Source organism: Vicugna pacos, chromosome 19 (genome assembly GCF_048564905.1).
Source record: "Vicugna pacos chromosome 19, VicPac4, whole genome shotgun sequence".
Taxonomy (NCBI): Eukaryota; Metazoa; Chordata; class Mammalia; order Artiodactyla; family Camelidae; genus Vicugna; species Vicugna pacos.
In genome coordinates, this window is record NC_133005.1 from 2,291,315 (window position 1) to 2,312,604 (window position 21,290).

The 21,290-nt window shown below is 45.2% G+C and overlaps 1 protein-coding gene and 1 long non-coding RNA gene across 5 annotated transcripts in view; one reads left to right on the forward strand and one right to left on the reverse strand.

Annotated features, from left to right (window-relative positions):
• Positions 1 to 15,635, reverse strand: part of KIZ (kizuna centrosomal protein) — a 90,857-nt gene extending 75,222 nt beyond the window's left edge. For 2 of the 4 annotated variants that reach the window (XM_072943693.1, XM_072943691.1), the window contains exons 1-3: positions 15,471 to 15,634; positions 11,402 to 11,464; positions 8,311 to 8,473 (exon numbers count right to left, since the gene is read on the reverse strand). In XM_072943693.1, the coding sequence (XP_072799794.1) occupies positions 8,311 to 8,473; positions 11,402 to 11,464; positions 15,471 to 15,559 (315 nt within the window). In that variant the 5' untranslated portion in view covers positions 15,560 to 15,634. Of the gene's footprint in view, positions 1 to 8,310; positions 8,474 to 11,401; positions 11,465 to 12,450; positions 15,117 to 15,470 lie in introns of all 4 variants that reach the window. The other 2 variants (XM_072943692.1, XM_072943694.1) reach the window with 2 other exon arrangements.
• LOC140687350 (uncharacterized) lies at positions 2,111 to 10,718 on the forward strand. The gene is made up of 2 exons (XR_012061588.1): positions 2,111 to 2,280; positions 10,205 to 10,718. It is a non-coding gene; the product is annotated as an uncharacterized lncRNA (long non-coding RNA).
• Positions 15,636 to 21,290: the final 5,655 nt, after the last annotated feature.

A 21,290-nucleotide genomic window follows, 5' to 3' on the forward strand; every position in this document is an offset into this window, starting at 1 on the left:
AAAGATGAAATAAGCCAAGAAAAGATAAAGAAATAAGGCAATTAAGAAACTACAATTTATATCTCTCTGTTCTATACCTACTCCTCTGAACTCAAGAGAGATTTAATTTTTAACCCAAGAGCTTTAAACAGGCATACTCTACAAATTCCAAGAGAAAGTATCTTTAAAAAGAGACAGGGGCAGATTACAAAATAAACAAAACAAACAGATTTATTACATAATAAACTTAAGCAAAAATGCTTTGTTCCTGTGGCTACAAAAGCTCTTTGAGATCAGCTGTAAACATGCACTGGGCATCACACCTGATCTCCTCATTCTGGGATCATTTGGTAATAGCTCCTAAAGACAGAGCACTTTCTCATGGAAATATAAGTATTAGTCCATTCATTTCACTGAAGCAAAAAAGTGGTGACTGCATTAGGGCTTCACAAAGAACAGTGAGGAAGTGTCTTCAAGAGTCCAATGTAGAGTGTTCTCCATGCATCTGAAAAATTTACTGAATTGTAAGTACTCCTCTAAATGAATAATGCAAATAAAAACTGTACGTTGTCTTTGAAATTGAAATAGTTACTGTGGTAAGTTGGTAACTGATACAAACTAACTCTGCATGATTGAGGCCCATGGATTTGCACTGTTTCGTCTTCTTTGCCTTTTATTTTTATACGCAGTACTTGGTTGTTATCCATCCAACCCACCTCCTAAACACTGGAGAGCAGGGGTTTTCAACTGTGCTCTGCAGAAGCCACAGGGCTCCCCAGTTCCAATTCCTCTTTTACCTGTAGTTAAGCAAAGGGTTCTGCTATGATTTGGGGGGCAGGGGGAGTTTATGTGGAAAACACTACATAGTTGAATCTCTCCAAGACCTGCTAGCTAAAGATGCCTAATGAAGCAGGAGAGCAGGTGTCTACCTGCACCTATTTCTCCAGCCATTAGTCTTTCACATTTTATTCCCTGTTTCTTCTCTGATCAGGTCCCATGTGCTGCTTCTGCCTCCACGAGACATCAGGCCTTGCACTGTATCCTTTCTCCCGGGCGCAGACTCGGGCCCTATTCCCTCATCATGTGGCCTGGATTCCCCATGGTCAGCTTGGCTGCTTCAGGGGCCAAACTACTCAGGCCCCAGAAGCATCTGCAGGCCCAGAGCCTCTCTAAGGACAATCCTTGCATCCAGCAACTCGCCTAGGAAAATCTGTTTTAATAAACCCAAGAGCACTGAATCAGCCCACGAAGAAGTGGCTCTGTGCTGTACTGCTTCGTGGCCCTGGGCTAGCTGCTGCCCCTAAATATAGGAGGCCTGTCCTGTTCACATCCTTACTCTGTACAGGCAATTCATTTCAGCTCAATTCATGAAATCTGTTGACGGTGATCTGGGGTCATAGGAGGAGGACGCGAAGGCTCTGGCAGATCTTTTATGTCTGGGATAGCTCCACACTCACGACTCATCCCGTTTTCCAATGTGTTCCTTCTGTTCTCCTTTATTCTTATTTACATTTCTTCAATTTCCCTTTGTCACATTACCACCTTCCTGAAAGCACCACCATTACCTTTTTTTCATATGCTTTCTGTTTTTGTTGGTCTTTGGGACTGTACAGTAATTCTCTGTTACAGAGCTGCACAGGGCTTTAAGATCAGCTGGCTTGGCCTCCTCATTTACAGGTGAAGAAAGGCTACACAGAGTTATGTAAATTGTCTGGTTTGATTCTCAGATGAATATGAGACATGGAGCTACAATTCACAGTCTTTGTGTTTTCTTCTATTTTTTTCCAGCATACAGGCTTCTTAGATGTTGAATTTTTACCAGCAGATATGGTGGGATATTTATTTATTCAACCAGTACACATTAACAGGCAAAACATTTGGTTGGTAAAATGGGATCTGCTCCAGACTTTGTCCTCCAGGAGCCTGAAGGTCATGTCTGCCCACAGTGGCTGTCACAACAATTAGGAGGAAGTGAGTAAGAGCTCAAAACATTTGCTCTCCTCAAATTTTACCCTCTACAGGCACATAGAACCTGATGACAGAATTTTCAGTAAGAACCACATCTTTAAATAATGACATTCTATCTACAGAACGCCTCTGCTATTAAACACAAATGCTTCTGGAGGAACACCATGGGGCACAGTCAGCATCACCTCCGTTCTCACTCAGCTGTCCATGGTCCATAAGAGAGGACAGAAACGGGGAAAACTTCAGTGAGTGCTTACTGGGTGCGCACTCCAGGACACGCTCTGGGCCAGACACGGAGCGTGCTGGGACGGCAGATGCGGAGCTGGCCGTGAGGTGGGCAGACAGACACGGAAACGAGGACGGCACCGAGGGAAGTGCCTAGCAAGCTCACTATGACACAGACGCCAGGCAGGAGGCAGGGACAGAGGCCTTCTAGCTGAAGGAGGGAGGAGATAATGCGGTGCTTTCAAGGGAATCCAAATCATTCAGCAAGTGTGTCAAAGAGAGCGAGAGTGTGCACGTGTGTGGGATATAAAGACGTTGCAGGTTGTGGCGGAAGCATGGGGGGATGTGGGGTGGGGGATGGGGGAATCGTGGGGAAAACGTGGGGGTGGAGGGGAACGTGGGGGAGGGAGAGAGGGGAAGAGATGGGGATGTGGAGGAGACAGGTGGGGAGATGGGGAGGGAGACAGGAATCGGGGAGCAAGCAGAGACAGGAGGGAGGGATGGGGGTGGTGGGCGAAGGTGGACGGGGACAGGCTGGGGAGAGGAAGCAGGAACAGCTGCGAGTCTGTGTGAGCGAGACAGAAGGACCGCATGTGTGTGCTGGTGTGCATGGTCAGAAGTTTTTGAAGCCGTGGGGTGGTGTGCGGGCAGAGGCCAGCATCTGGGCTCTGTCCCGAAAAGACCAGGCACTCGAGGATTTCAGGCATAGGAGAAGCGTAACCAGACAATGACCCTCCCGACCTGGGGACCCTGCCTGAGTGCCCAGCATGCCAGCCTCACACTGGCACATAACATGGAAGGCTAAGCAGCCGCTGGCGACCCTCCACACAGGACCCACGGCCCAGCGCCCTTATCTCTGTGCTCACGGCTCCTCAGGAGCTAGGAGGCCACCCTGCCTGTAGGAGCATGTGGTCAGTCAGCTCCCCCCCCCATCCTCAGTCAGGGATGCTCAGGCACCCTGTACGTCTGTCCCAGGTGCTCTGAACCACCTGCCAGGCGCCGATCATGGTGGTCGACTTAACACTCCTGTTCTGCCACCCATCCTCCGTCTCCGCTCCCCACCTGCCGACCAGCATCCCTGCCCTTCCCAAACAGGCCCCTCACATCGGAACCCTTGTCTCAGGGTCAGCTCTGGAGAGCACCAACCTGAGATTAGAGCAAAGGGCATCCCAGCAAAACTGCTCTAAGAACCAGCTGAGGCCCTTCCACCAACGCTGCTAAGTCGGGGGGTGGGGGGCAGGAGGAGGGAGAGAAGGGCACAGTCTTCACCTCTGTGAAGATACTCCTGCTGACATTCATGAAGTGAGTTTATTCAGCCTCTTTATCAATCCAACTAGTAGCAATACAGCCACAAAACTGTACTTTCAAAACTACATGACATCACTATCCTTATAAAGTCCTGAAAATAATTATAGGCCCCCAAATAAGAAATAAAATCCAAAAAACTCCATTGAGCTTCGAAGCTTTTAGCCCATTTTAAAAGACCTCAACATTCTATAATTAAGATGTTCTAATCCTACAAAGAGGGCGAAATTCAGTAAGAACCACATCTTTAAATAATGACATTGTATCTTCAGAACGCCTCTGCTATTGAACACAAATGCTCCTGGAGGAACGTTCATACAATTTGGGCAAAACCCCCACTTCTCTCGCACTGCTTCACTTGGCTTCACTTTCTGGAATTTCACCAGTTAGAGGTCCATCTGCAGTCACTGGACTCTATTCAAGGGAAAATACCCTGGTATTTTGGAGTGTATGTTCAGAACACCTGGCACCTAAAGACTTCCTTGAGGTCAGTCAGCAAAGAGATGAAGACCTGAGAGCCAAGTGGGGTGGGATTGAGGGAGACAGGTGGCTCCGCACCCCTAAGGCTACGCCTGGACGCTGGCACAAAGGGAGAGGCAGGAAGACACCAGAGACAAAGCCTGCTCGGATGCTCAGCTCACCCACGGCTTGCTGAGTCAGTGGTGTCACGGGCATCAGTGTCTGGTTTCTTGGGAACGTAAGGCATCCAGCCTTGGACTCAGGGTCACAGCCAAAGTACAGTTCTCCACGGAACACACATCCCTCCCGACTGCTGCTACATGATCTGCCCTTTTATGCCATCGGCAGATTTCTTTCTAAAGGCATTTCTTGTCCAAAATTCAAAGAGAAACACCTATGTAATTTTTGAATGATATTTATGAATAGAGCTTTACATAGTCCTACAAATTTAGTTTATCATTCTCTTCCTTAAAATGGTTCCCCACCCTGACATTATTTAGCAGCTCATGATAAGGTTTTTAAACACATCCTATCATATGCAACAAGCGCTCTCAGTATACAAATATTTACGAAGGATGACGCTTCCTTTCAAATTGCTCCCTCTCACATTTGGTTATAATGCGACAAACAATTAAGTACAGCATCAATAAGAAAATAAGAAAAATAAGAGGAAAACTTCTATTATTTCCTTTATTTACTGGGAAGAAGAAATTCCCTGCTGTGTCCACCACTTTAATTTTCCCTGCGCAACCTCTGAAAAGAAAAGAGGTTTACAATATTGATAATAACTGCTTTTGAGCTAAGCATTCTGCTTGAGTACTGAGAGAAGCAATGTGGAGTGCTGTCACCAAGACTCACTACCCCTTGGGCACATCTAGCCTCCAGATCTTGGTTTCTAAATACCTTCACCCACTCAAAGGGACTGCAGCTCCTTGGGTAAGAGGCCACTTTCACGTCTGAGGCACGGAAGTATAAGGTAAACCTGGAACACATTGTGCCCAAGAACAAAGAAGGCTCAGAATTAATGGGGTCATGTCAAAAGGATAAAGGGGCTAATTTGAAGAGATTCTCACTAGCAAAATTTGGGAAAATATAAACAACAAAAGAATAATTACAGTAATTTACAATATACTGACTAAATACAAATTCACAAGTCCATGGTGATTAGAGAGAGAGAGATGACAGAAGGAAAGAAAGCTCTTTTTTACAGAAGAACGCCAGCTAATAGATGCAGAAGATGGAATTAACAAACAGCGCTTCACAACCTCCACTATAACTGGCGCAGGCATCATTAAGGGTCCTGAAACCACTAGGGAAAAGGCTGCTGAGGAACAGGTATTCCCAGGATATCAAACCACCACGCTACAGATAATTTACTGCTTTACAGAGGGAAACAAGGTGCCTTACGACAGAGAGACTGGAGATCACCATGTTAACCACGGCACCAAACTCAGCCTCGCTTTAGGACCGCCTGACGTAACGCTCCTGACAGGTGCAGCAGGACACGTGTAGACCCAGTTGTGGTTATTTAGCTTTAATTAACACTCACAAAATCAAAACTTCAGTCCTCAGGGTCGCAAGCCACATTTAAGTGCTTAACAGCCGCGCACGGCTGGTGGCTGCCGTATTAACAGCATCAGTCCAGACAGCACATTTCCATCACTACAGAAAGCTCAACTGGGCAGAGCTGGTCTAGACAGAATGCCCAGTTTACGGGAAATATGGGGGACACTACACAAGTTTAATGACGTCTCAAAGAAATAACATGAGCATTCTACAGGCAACTGGCCTGCCTTCTTCAAAAGCCAGTGTCATTAAAAAAAAAAAAAAAGAAAAGCGGCAAGAGACTGAATTAGATTAAGAGACTTAAAAAAATAACCAAATGTAATGTGTGAACCCCCATTGGCTCTGGGTCTGGAAAAATAGAGACTTTTGGGGGGAACTGGAGAAACTGCAATATTGCCTCAACATTAAAGAATATTATGAAATCACTACTCATTTTCTTAGGTGTGACAATAGTATTATGACAATGGAGGAGACCGCCCTTGTTCTGAGGGGATCCACACTCAAGGTTTTAGGGAGGAAATGTCATGGTTTCTGCAGCATACTTTCAATGGGTCAAGAAAAAATACATACACGCAGGCAAAGCAAATACAGCAAAGTATTTACAGCTGTTACAAACCCCCACCGACAGGAGGGCTCACACACAGCTGAGACGGGCCGCTCCCAGCTCTGGAGGCTGCAAGTCCGAGACCTAGGTGCCGGCACTTACCTCCCGGTGAGAGCCCCCACCCACGTCATGAGCCACTGCCCCCTCTGCTCTCATGGGGGAAGGGGCCAGGAGCTCTCTGCAGCCTCCATTATGTGGTACTAACCCCACTCACCAGAGCCCCACCCTCACAGCGTGCGCACCTCTCAAAGGCCCCACCTGCTAATAACAAAACTTTTGGAGGTTAGGATTTCAACATCTGAATTTAGGCAGGGGGACACAAGCATTCAGACTGTAGCATGAATGTTCATTATAGTAATTCTTTTAATTTTTCTGTGTACTTTAACATTTTATAATAAAAAGCTGGGGAAGACTTTGACAGAGGAAAAAAAGTAAGGGAAGTGCTGAAGCCAACATGTCCTGTAACCAGACGCAGGGGGGTTAACTTGGGCCACAAGCCCCGAACAGCACAAGTGGTGACAACCAAGCCCAGCCCTTCACGCTCGGCACAACTTGTGTAGCAGGAGGTGACCCACAGCCTAAGGCAACGGGGAGCCCGGGCACAGAGGGCAGGGATGGCGGTGGTGGTTCTGGATCGCAGAGCCCCCAGGTTCCCCTCCCTGTTCTCCCCCTTGGCCTCCCACCTCCTGCCCAACCCGGCCTCCGGGAACAGAGGCCAGAGGCGCCCAGGCCACAGAAGCAAAGCCCTCTAAGGAAGGAGGCGGTCCTAGAGGGAACCCTCATGCTGCTTAAATTCAGCCGCGAGGCCCAGAGAGACCACATGCCAGGCGCTGGGCCGTAGTGGCCAGGCCGGTTTAAGTTAACTACCTGTGTCATATAACAAAGAAGAGGTGTTCCAGCAATTCCTCAACTAAAGCAGAAGTCTGAGAAAATGCACTTTCAAGTTCTCTGAGCAGAAGCTGGCCACGTGGTCTGTCTGCCACCCGCTGCCACCCTACAGCTCCTGCCTGAACCTGGATTTTCATGTTTTTTCCATTTCTTTCTGATACACAGTTTACAAAGCTCTTTGGTTGATCCTTCCGCCCTAAAGCTTACCTTCCTTCAATTTGTCTTCCATGTTGCTACTAACTATATCTCTAAATACAAATGCTATCATGACAGTTACACCTGCTGTGTTTCAGTAACTCTCCCAATTTTGCAAGATAAAAATCCTTCTTCCTAGTGTTGTCCTCAAGTTCTTTCATGGTTAGTCTCATTTTTCTGACTCTTTTTTTGGGGGGGTAATTAGGTTTACTGATTTATTTTTTGGAGGAGTTACGAGGATTGAACCCAGGACCTCGTGCATGCTAAGCATGTGATCTACCACTTGAGCTATACCCTCCCCTACTCTTCTTAAACACCCTACGCTTCTTTCATATTGGGAGTACAAGCTCCTTGAGTTCTACATCTATTTAATCCTTGTACTTACAGTGCATAGCACGCAACAGTCACTAAATACGTATTTAGATACTGAATGAATAAACAGTGGATTCAGGCAGAAAAGTGAAAAAAGAATATATAAAAAATTTTAAACAAAAAACCCTGAAAGCTATTTTATCTAACCCCTTAAAAACTAAAATACTAATATCTGACAGCTTTATTCAGTGATGTTTCCATATCATGTCAGTGGGTATTGTGGTGTCAGCATTCATATCAGCTAAAACCTCATCATGTAAGAGCCCCTTCTGGTCTCAGAACTGTTCAGTATCTTGACTGTGATGGTAGATACACAAACCTGCAGCTGCTAAAACTGCATACTACCTAACATAAACACACATAGATGAAACTGGGGCACTCCGAGTCAGACTCCTGGATTGTATCAACGCCAACATCCTGGCTGTGACATTATGCTACAGCCTGCAAACTGTTACCTTTGGGGGAAACTGGGCAAAGGTATACAAGGGATCTCTCAGTACTATTTCCTACAACTTTGTATGACTTAACAATTATTGCAATAAAAATTTCAATTAAAAAAAAAAGTCGGCCACATGATAATGAATTCCCAGAGAAAGCTGACAGCTAATCTTAAGGATGAACAACTGAATATTAACGCCTGCCATGGACCTGAAACTTACAGCTAAATTTCCAATTTTAGCAAAAAAAAAAAAAAACCAAAAACAAAAAAACACAAAACCCACCCCCATAGTACGAAAGCAAGACGTCACCTTCAGTTCTTGAAGCTTCTCTGCATTTGTGGCAAAGTGCCCAGCATGAGCTTGGACCTGCTCAAACCGCTTTAAATATTCTTGGTTCCGAGTACGCGCCCTCTTTTCTGACTCACATATTTCCTTCAGGTATTTCTTTAGTTTTACATACTTCAGCTTAACTCTGGAAAAATAAAAGCAGATTTTTACACAATGGAGTTAGAATTGAAGAAGTCTAAAGAGGAGAATTTTCTTTAACAAAACTGTTAATGACACAGGGTATTCTAAGGTATTTTACCCAAATGCTGAAGCCTAAAGGACAAGGGTACATGTGCATTTTTAGAGAGGAAATTAATGCAGCATCACTGAGGTATCACATCTAGGCATAACTCTCCTGAGAAACGGATACAAAACCACATTATACCATTCACACATAAAGATTTATACGGATTTCTTTCTCAAAATTAAATGTGACTTCAAGAGCAGTGACTATGTGGCCATGTTCAGATGGACAGCTTGTTAACATTCTTTTACGTGACAGACAATTTCAAAACCACCTGCTCATACAGAAACAGAATTCAACAATAAACCACAGTCTCTAAACATCAAGAAATTTTGAGGGGGGAGGGTATAGTTCGATGGGAGAGTGCAGTGCTTAGCATGCACGAGGTCCTGGGTTCAATCCCCAGCACCTCCATTAAAATAAATAAATAAACCTAATTACCTCCCCCCTCAAAAATAAAAAAAATAAGCCAAGAAATTTTGAAATTTAAAATGCCCTAAAAGCTCTCACTTAGATATTTTAAAGTTTTGTTAGAAATTGCAATGACATACTAAGTGTTAAAATATTTTACGATATATGGACTGTAACTCTACTCAAATTGTGAGAAAACCTTTGGAGACTCTCATCCAAACCCAGGGTCAAAGCCAGCAAGCGGACAGCTGAGCAGTGCCGTCCACTCCCCCCGCAGAACCAACACTGCTCCTCCGCCGCCTCCTCCTTCACGAGTATTTAAGTCATAAAAGAGCCTGGTACGCAGCATTTCTACTGTTGACTCAATAATTATTCACCATTCTCTTTTCAAGCAAAAATAAGTTGAAAACTGCAAAATGTTCACCCTCAAAAACAGATCTGCAAAGATGCTGGAAATGTTAAAAATGAATCAACATACCTTCAACTCCCACCCCTAAGCCAGTAATTGTCAAGAAATTTTTTATTGTGCTAATAATTCTGATCTTGGTTAGTTGTCCCCATTTTTCCTCCTGAACAAAAACCTTAAGGCTGGGTTTACTGCAGCTCACGTCTGCCGTTTCTGACACAAGTGGCAGTGATGGAGGTGGAACCCAGTGTACTGTCTTTCACATGGGAGTGATGAAAACTAAACCGGGGCGGATAACAGAGGCTCTGGAAAGCCACGGTGCCAGGCTTCTCCTGCGCTCCCCGCATTCCCCCGGCTCAGCCTGTCTTCCCAGCAGCACAAGCATGGGCTGCACCTGCTGTCCAGCCTGTCTGGGGCTGCTCTCCTGAGCCTGCAGCAGGGAAAGCCTGGATGTGAAGAGGGGTTATCAGCTCCTGAGGTGGCCCTGACCACAGGGGCGGGGGGGCGGGAACCAACAGGTAGGGAGCCCCCTCCTGCTGCCCCAGAATGGACACTAATGAGGGGCAGGGCGGCGTCTCCATGGCTCATCTGAAGGTCCGGACGGATGGAGCCCCGGGGCCCACAGTGGGGACCAGCCCCGTCTCCAGGCTTATGTGACCACTTCCTACAATAAGCTACCACCTGCCCAGATCCAGTCTCAGGCGCTGCCTGCTGGGGGAAGCAGGCCGAGGCAGCCCTGTCAGACAGTCTGGGTTTTCTCCTGTGGGCAGTCAAAGGAAGCCTACTTTTAGCAAAAAAACACCCCTGTCTCCCAGGAAACAAGAGGCTGAGAGAGGATGAACTCAGCGAATGGCAGCCTGGTGAAGGTCCTCGTCCTCTCTCACGTCACCTGGCCCACCACCATCACCACCACGCCAGGAAGCCCCCCAGGAGCAGGCTGCGGGAGAAGCCCGCACTCCGCCTTCCATCCCTTCAGTCGGGAGCTTGAAAGGTGGCAACTGCCACGGACCCTCCAGCTCTGGGCCCACCTGTGAGGCCACAGCATCTCCAGCACTGCTGTCTCCTCCTGTCTCTTCCAGAGCCACCAGAACACACAGCTGCCTACCATGAAGTATGGACACAAACTTACAACCGAAGGATCACTTTGAAGATGAGAAAACAGAGGGGCCTGATGGGTGATTTGCTCTTACAGTATTCTTGGTTTCTCTCTCTTCTGGATGACAGGTTTTCATTTTGCACTCATATTACGCTATGGCTAAGTCACAAACTTAACTCTATCATAGCCAGAAAACCTTCATGTGAATAATAAAGGTGGTAACTTTTGGCTTATGGATAAAGTTCAGTTTCCATAAAACACACAAAAAAAATTAAAAGTTTGCTCTTATAATTGAAAAGAATCTGAAAAGAAAATACGTATGTATGTACATGTATAACTGGATCACTTTGCTGTACACTCGAAATTAACATTGCAAATCAACTATACTTCAATAAAAAAAATTTTTTTTACGTTTGATCTCAATGTTAGAGTAAATAACCTAAAAGGATAACACGTATACTATCCACGGCTCAGAACAGTTTTAACAGTCATTGTCATACACCCACAAATGAGACACCCATGCAGCCCTGTCTATAACAGTTTGTTGGAAGGTCACCTACAGTAATTACACCTTAATTATCACACAGATCCAGTGTGTTTAAATTGTGACCAAAAAGGTAAGTAAGACTACAGTGCATCTCATTCTTAAGATAGCTAAGCAAAACAGACTCCTGAAATAATAATGCAAATACCAAATAATGAAAATACAATCATTTTTACCTTATACTTTAATCAAATTGATTCTTACTTTTGATGCTGATTACATTAAGTTGCAGTGTTTACCTGAAACAGTTACACATTAGAAATAAGAGAATGGTAACAGTACTACAACTATGTTATTTATAACATACATCAGAGTTAAATTTTAATTAATATATGCAAATTGGTTTTAAAACTTTCTGCTGTCATATCTTACCTGCATATGTCAGATTGATTATATTCATAGAGTTTCCTTTCCAGGTCCAGTCTCTTCTTTTCACTATAATACACAAAGAAAATATTTTATGAATTAATCATACTGATCAGTAACAGGCAGTTAGATTTAGAACATGATCTCCTTTGAAATCACACCTTTGTGAGAAAGTTTCCCTGGTCTAAGAAGCAGAAAATGCCAGCTGTGTTTGAAACTCAAGATGCAAAAACACTAGGGAAGTCTAAAAAGCGAAAAGGATACCAATATGCAGCAAAAGGAACAGGATTCTCAAAGAAACGGGGAAATGTATAAAAGGCTGGGAAGCAGGTTGATTCATTCAGCAAGTATCATGTCTTGAGGGCCACGAAGATCTAGGCCCTGTTCGAGGCCTGGAGACTGACTGACATGGTGAACAAGCTAACCAAGGCCCGCACCCTCCGGCAGTGACATTCTAGAGGGAAGAAGAGACAATAAACAAGATAAATATGCAAAATACAATATGGCCAGACATCTCTGAAAGCGATGGGGTACCACCAGGTCTAGACACAAAGCCTCCATAAATCCATCCCAGGCTGAAGACTGCTGGCTGGCTCTGCTCCAACCAGACAGACCTGGGCAGGGCACGTGCTGTGTTAGGAAGAGGCCTCTGAAAAGCAGACCTGGCCTTGCTCATGGTTAGCAGAGACCAGGGCCCCTAACACCATTACTTCAAATTTGGGGCATTTAGCCTGTGATGTCCAGGTGAGCACTGGTAGTAAGCTGGAGGACAGAGCTTACCTGCACACCTGCACACCTGCACACCAAACCTGGGCAAGAAGCGGGGGAACTGGGCAGCAGAGGAGGTGGCAGCAGCAGAAGCCAAGGGCTAGGGAGCAAAAATGCTGAACAGGAAGCCATCCCAGTCTCCAAAAGAGCCCCTGGGAGGTGACATGGACAGTTGGTGAAATCTGACTGGGGGTCTGTGGGTTGGGATACCAATGTTAGTTTCCTGACTAGAACGGTTAAATGGTGCTCATGTAAGGCAGTACCCTCATTTTTTTGGAAATACACACTGGAGTTTCTGGGAGTGACGGGGCATCGTATCTGAAGTTCTCAGATGGTTCAGGAAAGTCGAGTGCTTTTATAGACAGGCAGATAGACTGAAAGGGAAAAAGAAGATGTAACAAAATGTTAAGAGTTGAGGAATTGGGTGAGGGGAATATTAGAGGTCTTTGTTCAATACTTGCAACTTCTCTGTTGCAAGCTTGAACTTATTTTAAAGTAATTTTAAAAATCACCTTTGACCTCTAGTGAAAAAGGACCAGTTTTTACGGGAATCTGTAACCTCCCAAGCAGCAGTTCTTCTCAATAATAAACATAAAACTTCTTTGTTCCTGCTCTACCTTGAGTACATACAGGCATCTGCTGGTCATACTTCTCTACTATGACACTTCAAACACTGAAAAATCACAAACACATCATCATGGCCTTCTGACTCCAGGCAAAAGGATGCCAATCTCATGAACTCTCACAGGTCACCTTCCAACCATATCCACACCGCAGTGTCCCAATGCGGACTCTCATATCCACTCTAAAATCAAGACAAAACAAGATATTTACCCCAATAAAAGGCCAGAGAAAGGCTTACTGGGAGGATCAGCTGGCAATTCCTACATCTTAAATCTCTATTTCAGAATCTTTAAACACCCAGCCCTGGCACCTGTACCTGTAGGCCCTGGTTTCAGTCACCTCTAGCCCTGACCTGGACCTTGCAAAGTTTTACACAGCTGGGTGGTCTGTAAAGAGCAGCCACAGGGCTTAATTTTCTCCTTTCAAGCCACTTGTTATTCTGTTTTTGTCTCAGGTAACACTGCAATGACCCACCTCTAAGAGGACTAAGACGGCAAGTTGTTTTTATCTCCCACTACCCGGGTGTGTCCAGACTGTCAAGGAGCTGTGACCACCCAGGGTTGCAGCCTTTAAAATGACTGGAGAGTTTTAGGAACCGCAGTCCTTATGGTCACTGGAATTGGTTAACACAAACAAACAAAAAGATATATCCAAACACTCAAATAGGACACAGATGATAGACATTGCTCACCATTTTCAACTTTTTTACTTCACAGCTCATTGCTCGACTAGAGAAAAAAAAAAATCTGAGGCTTTACTTTATATATTACTCAACGCCCCTCATTTCTGGTGAAGAACCAGGTCAGAGAAGCTGAAAGACCTGCCCATGGTCACACAGCCGCTCCTGGCCTAGATTGTAGATTTCCATACTTCTCCTGCCATTTCCTCTGAATCCAGTTATTTGCCTCTGCATTTACTAACTAGGCCTTAGAGTAAACTACCGACTTTTAAAATGAAAAATGAATACACAAAGTAACAGATCTGTACTGCCTTAAAAATAAAACAAACCTCTAAATGCAGAACCATGAATAGGCTATAAAATTTGACTCAAATTCCTTCTATAATTTCAACAGCCTCACCTTGCTTAATAGTTAAAGCATTAAGTGTTATAAACATAAAGTGAGTAATAATCATCACAGTCATTATACCATAAGGACTATAAACAGCCAATCGTTTCCAGCACAGGAAGCAAAAATGATAACTGAAATTAACTTAGTTTTTAAAAGATGCCATTTGAACCAGTAACAGTGGAAAATTAGAACTTGGGTTAAGAGCTACAAATAACCAAAGGCCTGAGGTAACTAAGCTACTCTTTGACCGGAACAGAATCAGAGCACTTTAAGGGTATACTGATGAACCGAGCGGCATCTTGTCTCTTAATTATCAGGTATGTGCAAACACTTAATAACACCTCTGAAATATCACACTGCCTCTTTTCTGCGTTGACTGGAAAATGGTCATTATTTAGTGGCAATCCGCGGCTACTCGGCTTTACACAAGACATTCACAACTCTGGGACACCAGCTGGTTGACTTGGGGATTTCTTCATTTCTTCCATTCATTCATCATTTATCAAGCCCCTCCCCAACTTCAGGTTCTCTAAGAGGAGCTAAAGATCCAGCTACATGTGGTCCCTGTCCTCCTGGAATTCTCAGTCTACCCAGGGAGCATGTCACTTAAGCCATTATCCAGAAGGGCTGTAAAGGGAGGGCACAAAAGTTAGGAAATGGTTGATGGGTACTTGGCGCAGGAAAGGCCCTGCAGGAAGTGATTTCTTCAAAGCTGCAGGTGAGGTGAATGGGTGAGTGAGCAGCCACATGTCAGGAAGAAAACAGGACGCAGAAAAGGGTTCATTGATAAAAATATGTGAGGGTAATTTAGAAGGCCTGTGATGGATGCTCTATAAACATTCGACAAGAATTAAATCTAGCACAGGACGAATACAATTACTTTTCAAAGCCACTTATTTCTGCCTTTACCTTACGTGTAATTACTGTCATTTTAGAATTGTCACACACAGCTCTCCTCTTCACTAAAATGATTCTGCAGCTTTTAACTCATTAAACGTTTTGTTTATCAAGAGATCCAAAAACCTATTTCCTTTCTTGTCAACTAATGAGATTTCCAACTCCAATTAATTTAGCAGCTAAATATTAGTTCCAACAACTTATCTTTTATGTAGTTATTTATAGTAAGTTGTTTTATAATCTTCTCTCTTCAGTGGTTCTTATCGCTCATGTCTTAATCAAGGTATCACGAACCCCCGACGGCTGAACTTCTCTCTCTGGAAATTTCCCCCCTTCGCGGCAGATCTGGCCCCCAAGGTCTCCTGCATGTCAACAGGGCGTGGGTCTCACACACAGACACACACTCACTCTCCCGCCGCGCTCCCGGCCCTGTCACCGCCGAGGCGGTGCGGCCGTCAGGGCGAGATGACAACCTGAGGAGGCCCGGGCGGGGCGTGTAGCGGGGCCTGCCTGAGAGTGACAGGCAGGAGAACTCCCACTCTCGCTCCGGGGCAAACCCGGCGACGCGGCCGCTACCCCCGCACGAGCCCTCCCGTGAGGGGGCGTCTCTGGTCAACTAAGCGCTCCAGGCCTCGCCGGGACCCGCGGGCGGGGCAGGGCGGCGGAGCCCCGGGCCGGCCGACCCCCCGCCCCGCCCCGCCCCGGGGAGGCCGTACCTGTCCCGCAGCCCTTGCTGGAGGCGGCCCAGCCTCTCGTAGTAGTCTGGGCTCGCCTGGGGCGCAGACGGCGAGGAGGCCCGACGCATCCTGCCGAGACGCCAGCTCCTCAGGACAGCAGGGCCCGCGCAGTCCAGGCGACCGCCCCACCATGCACCGCGGGTAGACGCGCGCCAGACGCCGCGCAGGGGGCGGGGCTGGGCGGGTAAGTGGGCGGGGCGTAAACCTCCAGGGGAGGGGCGGGGCGCCGCGAGTGGGCGGGGGGCTGGCCCGAAGGGGCGGGACGCCGTGGAGGGGCGGGGCAGCCAGCCTGGAAGGGCGGGGCGTCCGGGGAGGGGGTGGGCCGAGGCTGCAGGTAGGTAGTGGAGAGGCGGCCTTGTGGGATCGGTCCCCAGCCCTCTCCGCCGCGTGAGTGGCGTCTTTCTCTCCCCTCACCATTCAGAGTTCTCACGAGAGAGACCCTGGCCCTCCTCCTGGCGGGGGCCTTCTCTGAGGGCCAGATCAGAAGCCTACCCCGCGATCCCCGCCCCTTGGATAGAGAATGGAGGCCGGGCGGGAGTGATTCACGTGATCATTTTTGTCTTTGGTCTCAGATTGCTTTAATTTTACAAGGTGCATTCTCTCCTTCCCTCCCTTCTTTCCAGAATTTGCTGAGTGCCAGCACTGTGCTAAACTTTTTCTCCTACCAGCACTTAAAGCAAAACAAAGCACAAAAAAGACAAAGACAAAACTCACAGTACTAAGCAAGTATGCTCAACCCTGACGGAAGAACAACCCCCTGACTTGAAAACCCAAGCTGACCCCGCGACTGTGGCTAGGGCTCGGATCACGTTAACGGTTGGTGAAGAGCAGAAAGTTGCTAGCAAATAGCTTGCAAGCAGACATTTGTGCAGACAGCTCGGTAGACAAACACCCTGTACAACACTTGGCGGGGACTCTACCGCCCCCTGCCTGGCCTCCAGTCCCTTCTTCCACTGCCCAGCCGTGTGACCACGTACAAATCACCCTCTTGACGTCCCGGGTTCCTCATATTACAGGGAGGCTGTTCCTTCAGGGCCCACCTATGTCCTTTCTGTAATGATGAGACTCGTTAATGTAAGTAGCAGAAGGGGGCCCAGCACACAGGAAGCATCATCATCATTACCCACGTAGGGGAAAAGCTTCTTGGAGACTGATAACCATATTCCAAAACCCACAGGGTGGAAAAAAGAAACTATAGAGTTTCTTTAGTTTCTTATTCTTCACTTTTGTTTTTTCTTAGTCATTAATTTCACTTAACTCGTGTGCTAGGCGACAAACTAGTAAATAGATCAGCAGCAGCAGCAGCGGGCCATTCAAAGCTCTGCGATATAAAATTGACCATTCAAAGGCCAGCCTTCTCTTCACATTTGCCAGGTCTGGAGCAAGAGTATGGATGGAGACTCTCACACCATCTATTGAAATGTTAAATAATTATAAATCAAGATGACAAATTGTAGATAAAGTATGTCCTCTCCTACCTTGACTAATGTGTCTCCATAAAACACAGGGGAGCTCATATGACTCAGTAACAAACAACCCAATCAAAAAATCAGTTGACATAAATAGAAGTTTCTCCAAAGAAGACATACGGGTGGCCAACAGGTACATGAAAAGATGCTAAACATCGCTAATTACTAGACATATGCAAATCAAAACTACAATGAGGTATCACCTCACACCGGTCAGAATGGCCATCATCAAAAAGTCTACAAATAATAAATGCTGGAGAGGGTGTGGAGAAAAGGCAATCCTCCTATACTGCTGGTGGAAATGTAAATTGGTGCAGCCGCTATGGAGAACAGTATGGAGGTTCCTAAAACACTAAAAACAGACTTACCATATGATCCAGCAATCCCACTCCTGGGCTTAAGTCTGGAAAAGATGAAAACTCTAATTCAAAAAGATACACACACCCCAATGTTCATAGTAGCATTTTTGCAATAGCCAAGACATGGAAGCAGCCTAAAGATCCATCAACAGATGAATGGATAAAGATGTGGTGTGTGTGTGTGTGTGTGTGTGTGTGTGTGTGTGTATAATGGAATATTAACCATAAAAAGAATGAAATAATGCCATTTGCAGCAACATAGATGGACTTAGAGATTATCATACTAAGTGAAGTAAGTCAGACCGAGAAAGACAAATATCACGTGATATCACTTATATATAGAATCTAAAAAAAAAAAAGAAACAAATGAACTTACTTACAAAACAGAAAGAGACTCACAGACATAGAAAACAAACTTATGGTTACCAAGGGGGAAGGGGAGGAAGGTGCGGATAAATTAGGAGTTTGGGATTAGCAGATACCAACTACTATATATAATATAGATAAACAACAAGGTCCTACTGTAGAGCACAGGGAACTACATTCAATATCTTGGAATAACGTATAATGAAAAATAATCAGGAAAAGAATATGTAGATACATAAATGTATAACTGAATCTCTGCTATACAGCAGAAACTAACACAACATTGTAAATCAATTCAACTTCATAAAAATAAATAAATAAATAAATAACCAACCAACCAACCACAGGGAAGTTTTGTTCTTTAACCTCTTTCCCATCTCACCCCTTAATTCTCCCCACCCCCCTCCTGCAGGCCCAGTCCTGCCCTGCAAGGGGCTATACACACAGTCAGAAATGTGTCTCCCTCCTCCCCCACCCCACTCCATAAGTCCCAGCTCTGTCCTCTCCCCCGTCTCAGCCTCCTCTTGGCTGTTCCTTGGGCTGAAGGGTAACCACACCAATGATGGTCACCCTTGCAGGAAGGACCCAAGTAACCGGTCTTAAGAGGCCTTGGAAAGGAGCAGGGATGTCAGGGTGGTGTATACCTGGACTGTGTCCTAGGAAGGTGTGTGTGTGTGTGTGTGTGTGAGAGAGAGAGAGAGAGAGAGAGAGTGCTTCATGCAAACGTGTCCCCTGGCCCTGGGGCCTCCATGTCTTGTATGGAGCGGCATGGCCAGACAAAGCCAGAACAGGCTGTGTGATATCTAGAAGCCAGGGCAGGGGCCCTCTTGCCTGGATCTAAGGGTGGTACTGATGTTACATTTATTTCATTGTTATAGCAAATCATTATATTAAATTGATCCCATGGTAGTGTGCAAAGGTTTACCTCACTGATTTTAGTGCAAACAGTATTTTGCTACAACCCTGGCAGAAAAAAAATGCATGTTTGATGATATTTTATTTAGGTCCATGTCTACCCAGATTAGTTTTTAAGGGAAAAAAATTCCCAAACAAAGAATATAACTAATTATTTTCAGTAAATACACAAATGAAGCCATCTTTTAGCATCCCAAATTTTTCTTAGGCCATTTTAACAGAGTCTAAAATTAAATATAATTAAACAGTAAATAGATAATTCAAAATAATTATAATTTGCATTCTTTGCTTGATTTATTAGTAACACATGACAAACCTAGATGCAGGGTCTGTTTATTAACAATAACACCTTGCAAACTAAATGAATGTTTCTAGAGTATTTATGCTAAAATTATGCATTCTCAATGGCAACAGACTTTTAATAAATTTGGAGTTCCTCACTTAGAATATTTAATTTGCTGGAGCATTCTCTTTTAATATTGTTCTTAAATCCCTTTCTATTAGCAGAGATGATTTCTGTAAGCTGCTCTGCTTTTAGCTCACCTGGACCACAGGCCAACAGGTCTGCTGGATGACCAGGTTTCCTGTAAGCCACAGAGTATCTTAGCTGGATGTCAAGAGAAACGTAGCCTCACCCACTTATGTTTCAGAGGAGGAGAATGGTTCAGGGCTCTCTGTAAGGGATTTGCCCAAGGTCACACCACCAGTCATTGAGGTCACATAAATGAACCTAGTTCTAAAGATGGGTCCCTGATGCCCTGCTAAGCAAACATCAAGGAAAGCCAATGTTTTATCCCAGCAGCCAAATGGATCTTAGGGTGGCTTATATGAAATTGCTGCTGTTTTTGGAACTCTAAAACGATGGATCAATGAATGGAAAATTGATTTTGGAAATACATTGAAATCAGGATTTTACATTTTAGAATGTAAACACCATACAATTTTACAATTAAATTCTGTGTATTTGAGTCAATAATTGCTTGGATATTGTCTCAGTTTCCTAGGACATCCATAATAAGGTATCACAAACCAAGTGGCTTAAACAATAGAAATTCATTGTGTCATCATTGTGGTGACCAGAAGTCTGAGCTGCAGATATCGGCAGAGTGGGTTCTTTCTGGAGGCTGTGAGGGAAAATCTGCTCTGTTCCATGCCTTTCCTCCAGCTCCTGGTGGTTTTCGGGCCACCTTCGGCTTTCCTTAGCTTTGAGAGGGCATCACTCAATTCCTGCCTTTATTTTCATGTGGCAATCTGCCCGTGTGTGTCCCCCAAATTTCCCCTCTTATAAGGAGACCAGTCCTATCGGATTAGGGGCCCACCCTTCTCCAGTGTGACCTCATCTTAACCAATTACACCTGCAATGACCCTGTTTCCTTACAAGGTCACATCCTGAGGTCCTAGGAGTGAAGGCTTCAACATAGGAATTTGGAGGGTGGGGAGGAGACACAATTCAAACTGTAACAGACAGGAACATGGGACAGTATCTCATTTTGCAGTCACTACACAGAAATAGTAGACATTGCACCTTATACAGTTAGAAAATTCAGCTTATAAGTAGAGGTGACTCAAAAACAGAAGGTAGGGGTAAGTATGTGATGTCACATGTAGACGTGTACGTAGCCCCTCCTGCCACAGAGTGTTTACACTGATGTAAGCATTTATTGTCTCATTTAAACCCCATGAGGGGCCTTTGAGGGCCCCACAAGTTTAAGCAACTGGCTTAAGATCACACTGCCAGTGTGTTTTTAGCCAGCTAGTGGTAGTGTTGGCATTTAAACACAGACCTCTTCCAATTCCAAAGTCCACTCTTCCCCATCCTCCAGTCTATATGGCCTTGAAACTCATCGTTTGATAGTTACTGATACTTTTGTTTTCCTTGTATGAGATGTGTAAAAATACATACCGTGTGACCCAGAAGGGCTTTTACACATACATAGTTCATCATTTGGGGATAGTATTCCTTGACATAATACGCACTTTCTACGTACTGTGATACAGCACTGTGTGATCACCATCCTGTTCATTTTTTTTCCTCAGAAAGACTACATTTCCCATCCTTTCTAGCAGTGAAATGGGTCTACATGACCCAGTCTGGGCAATGAAATATGAGCAGAAGTGACGCAACCACTTCCAGGTTTGCCCCTACAACCTGTACTGTCTTCTCTACTTTTCATTAGGTGGCCAGTTGGATGTCAGAGGACCCAGTGGAGAACTCTGAGACCCTGGAAGAAGAGTGAATGGCTGCAGAGAGCACAGGACTGTAACTTGGGCAAGAAATAAATCTTTATTTTGTTGAGTCACTGATCTTTTGGGGCTGTTTGTTTCAGCAGGTAGCATTACTTATCCTGACCAATACACAAGCATTCCAAGCAATGATTGCACAAATACATCAAACTATCTTTCCAAACATTCTCAGTGAGGAATTTATGTGACTATCCAGATGGTTAAGGAGACTGCAGACCTGGAACTCTGAGATTAAGGGTCAGTGTCTGAGGAGAGAGGCCTAGCCAGCAAAGGCAAAGCTACAGTGAAGAAACATCTGAAACAGCTCTATCCACTGGGACCTTCGGCAATGATGGAAATGCTCTGTTCTGTGCTGTTCAATACAGTAGCCACTAGCCACGTGTGACCATTGAGCAGTTGAACGTAGCTGGTGCAACTGTGGGACTGAACTTTTCATTTTGTTTCAT